The following is a 4,145-nucleotide window of genomic DNA, read 5'->3' as shown; positions in this document are numbered from 1 at the left end:
GGGACCTGACCTAAGAAAATGAAAATAATATTCAGGTATGGGAAAAGAAAGTCCTTCGCAAAACATATGGGCTGATAAGAGAATTGGGACAATGGCGATTGAGAAAGAAATCTGGAGTTGATGGATTTATGCCGTCAACCCAATATAGTGGCATTTGTCAAGATCACCAGAACCTGATAGCTTGACCATGTGGAAAGGAAGTCCCAGGATCGCCTTCCAAGAAGCAGCCTTATTGTATAAATAAATAAAAATAAGCTAAGAGTAGTAAATAATACAATTAACAGTAATTAGATGTGGTGAACATAACTTAATAACATGGGCAAGGAAGAAAGAATAAGGAAACAGAGGGGAAAAAAGAGAATAAAAGATAGGTAATACTCCAATTTTAATTTGGGCATTTATTTACTTACATCATTTTCATACCTACTGTAGTGATATTTTACATCTATAGTAAAATAAAATTAAAAAATGTAGATTGTTGCCATGAACAGAACAAAAACTTTAGAAGTTGAACAATAAAATATGAGCATTGTGAAAAATATTTAAAAAAAAAAATAATATTAAAAACAAAATATTAATATTTTGATGATGAAAGAAAATCTGTATATAAAAAGTTATGATTTATTCCACATGTTTGAATTAAGAATTATTTATGGTTTAGAAATAATTCCTTTGAAATCTAGAGTTATTAGACGTAAAGAAGTGAAGTAAATGTATACATAGTTAAATATTAAATTACTTATATGTAAATGTGTAAATTATTTTTATTGAAATGCAATACAAATTTTATTGATTTTAACTTTATGGTAATTGTTAATATTTTAATTTTTAGAACTTGATAATGGGCAGAAGAGCCGAAACATTGTTTAGATGATATAAAGAACAAAGAAGTGGATTAAAATTATAAAATAAAGTCTTGAAAAGAAATATAATTAAGTTTTAACAAATAATAACCTCTGGAACTTAAGTTGTAGGATTATAACTAATTATTTATATTTAAATTATGAATGATAGAGAATAATAAAATATAGTGTCAACAGTGATAAAGTGGTTGGATCATTTGAAATAATAGATTTCCCAAATTAATTTTAATAAGAAGTAAAATAAATTCACAGTTATATTACTTAACAATGAATAGAAGAAATAATCTATGTCCAATGCATGTTTATAATAGAATAAAAAAAGTTAACTCATTATTCATAAATGAATTTATAATTAAAAACAATAAAGTTAATTTTTGTGATATAGTGATTAAAAAATATTTTGAATAAGGAAATTAAACAAACATACTGGATTAAAAATCTGATAAATAAAAAAATTAATGAATTTGTAAGAAATCTTAAAATTAAATATAATGATATAAATAATATCAGTATAGATACAGTGTGTGAAAAGAAAATTAATGAAATCGTACAAAATAATTTTAATTACTTACTCAGCAATATAAAATAGAAAAATAAGACATAAGGTTGCTAAACCAACAATGAGTAAAATTGTTAAAAAAATTAATAATAAATGCAACAATCTATGCTTAATGTCTGGGAAAAACATAGAACAAAATTATTAGTTAAATAATATTAAAGTGAAAAATAATAATATTTAAATAGTTTTAGATAAATACAATAACTTAAACAAATAATCAGATAGAGTAGCTAATTTAACAAAATTTTTGGTTCTCAAATGTTAGAAGATAATTAGCTGATCGCATGTGATTAATGTGCAGCAGTTAAGAAAGGTAAAAAAGTAACAAAAAACTATTTATTAGTAACAAACATTTCATCCCCCATTGCAGGGATTCATTAGGACTAAATGAGAATAAGATAGGACTATAAGAACAATAAGGACATTTATGGGGATTCTCCGTTGTATAAAATTGTTATGAGACTTAATACTATTAAGCTTTCTCAGCAGTGTGAAGGGACATTACATGTCTATTCAAAGAACCACTTAGTTTTGCTCTATAGTCACAGTAAGGACACTTTTTTTTTATATATGAGACTTCTCACCCTTGTGAAGAGCCCTTATGAGACTTATCTCCTTCGTGAAGAGTCTTTATGAGACTTCTAACCTTTCTGGAGGGCCCATATGAGACTTATCTCCTTCATGAAGAGTCCTAATGAGACTTCTAACCTTTTTGGAGGGCCCTTATGAGATTTCTCACCTCTGTGAAGGGCCCTTATGAGACTTCTCAACTTTGTGAAGAGCCCTTATTTATGACACTTCTCGCCTTTGTGAGACTTCTCACCTTTGTGAAGGGCCCTTATAAGACTTCTCATCTTTGTGGAGGGCCTTTATGTGTTCCTTTAAATTACTTACTGTTGCTGTATTAAAGTCACAATGAGGACAATTACGAGCCTTCTTACCTGTATGAAGAGCCATTATATGCTTTTTCAAATTACTAATTTGTGTTGCTTTATAATCACAATGGGGACACTTATGAGGTCTCTCGCCTATATGGTGAGCCATTACATGTGTTTTCAAATAATCAATCCGTGTAGCTTTATAATCACAATGAGGACACTTATGAGGCTTCTCATTAGTGTGAAGGGACATTATATGTCTTTTCAGACGACCACTTAGTTTAGCTCTATAGTCACAATGAGGACATTTATGAGGTTTATCATCAGTATGACAAGTCATTATATGATTTCTCAGAGCACCATTTCGTGTAGCTTTGTATTCACAATGGGGACACTTATGAGGCTTCTCACCAGTGTGAAGGGCCATTATATGTTCCTTTAAATTACCCACTGTAGCTGTTTTATAATCGCAATGATAACACTTATGAGGCTTGTCACTTGTATGACGATAAATGATATGTCTTTTCAAATTGCCAATTTGTGTTGCTTTATAATCGCAATAAGGACAAATATGAGGTTTCTCACCAGAGTGAAGAGACATTATATGTCTTTTCAAAAGAATACTTAGTTTAGTTCTATGGTCACAATGAGGACACTTATGAGGCTTCTCATCTGTATGAAAGGCCATCATATGATTTTTCAAAGAACCCATTTGTGTTGCTCTATAGTCACAATGAGAACACTTGTGAGGCTTCTCACCAGTATGAAGGGCCATTATATGTTTTTTCAATTGACAAATCTGTGTTGCTTTATAGTCACAATAAGAACACTTATGAGGCTTCTCCCCAGTATGAAGGGCCATTATATGTTTGTTTAAACAACTTTTAGTAACTGCACTATAGTCACAATGAGGACACTTATGAGGCCTCTCACCAGTATGTAGGAACATTATATGTATTTTCAAATTACGTTTGGTTGCTGTATTAAAGTCACAATGAGGACATTTATGAGGCTTCTCACCTGAATGGTGGTTCATGATATGTCTTTTCAAATTACCAATTTGTAATGCTTTATGGTCACAATAAGGACATTTATTAGGGTTCTCAACTGTATTAGACCTACTACCTTTCTTCGAATTGATGTTGAAGGTAGATACCAAATCATATTGTTTGATCTTCTTTGTCTGGTAAACAGAATCTATGGCCCCTAAAAACAAAAATAAAAATTCTGCATTAATACATTGACTGCCACAGTACTTTTCAATATTTTGGTCAAGGAAGACAATTTAATTTAATCATATAATATTAAAAATATATAATTATAGAACACAATGATCATAAAAAAGTATATAAAATGTGTTTTGCCAAAATTTAATTTAATTATTTTTAATTTTATTCAAGTTAATCATATCATATTATTAAAAAAGTATAATTATAGTACATAATGATCATTAAAAAGCATATAGAATGTGTTTTCAGCAAAAAACAGATCTTAGGAACTATCTCGTAGTTGACTTATGTAACAGAAAGTTCTTCCCAGAGGCAAACTACAAGTTAGTTCATACCGAGATACACTTTGACCTACTAAATTTGTTACTAATACAGCTTTAGGGTCATATGCATAACATTTACGCCAATCTTTCGTGTGTTATTCATAATTATTTTTAGAGTAAAATTATTATTACTCCAATATTGATAAAAAAATATTATAAATTTAATAATCTTTTTACTGGAAGAGTCTTATGGAATTAAACTGGATTTAGTGAATGACACAAATTCTTCCTTATTAAAATACAATAGTTTATTTTATATCATCAGCAACGTTTCGGGAGATTTCCCCCATCTT

General features: G+C 29.3%; 1 protein-coding gene across 1 annotated transcript in view; it reads right to left on the bottom strand.

Annotated features, from left to right (window-relative positions):
* Positions 1-34: 34 nt before the first annotated feature.
* LOC106688525 (zinc finger autosomal protein) overlaps positions 35-4,145 on the bottom strand; it is a 14,624-nt gene continuing 10,513 nt past the window's right edge. Inside the window, exon 5 of the mRNA XM_014433019.3 lies at positions 35-3,506. Coding sequence (XP_014288505.3) covers positions 2,242-3,506 — 1,265 coding nt within the window. The 3' untranslated portion in view covers positions 35-2,241. The remainder of the gene's footprint in view (positions 3,507-4,145) is intronic.

This window comes from Halyomorpha halys, unplaced genomic scaffold (genome assembly GCF_000696795.3).
Source record: "Halyomorpha halys isolate HHAL.00 unplaced genomic scaffold, Hhal_1.1 Scaffold1147.1, whole genome shotgun sequence".
Taxonomy (NCBI): domain Eukaryota; kingdom Metazoa; phylum Arthropoda; class Insecta; order Hemiptera; family Pentatomidae; genus Halyomorpha; species Halyomorpha halys.
This window is presented reverse-complemented; position numbering and strand designations above follow the sequence as displayed.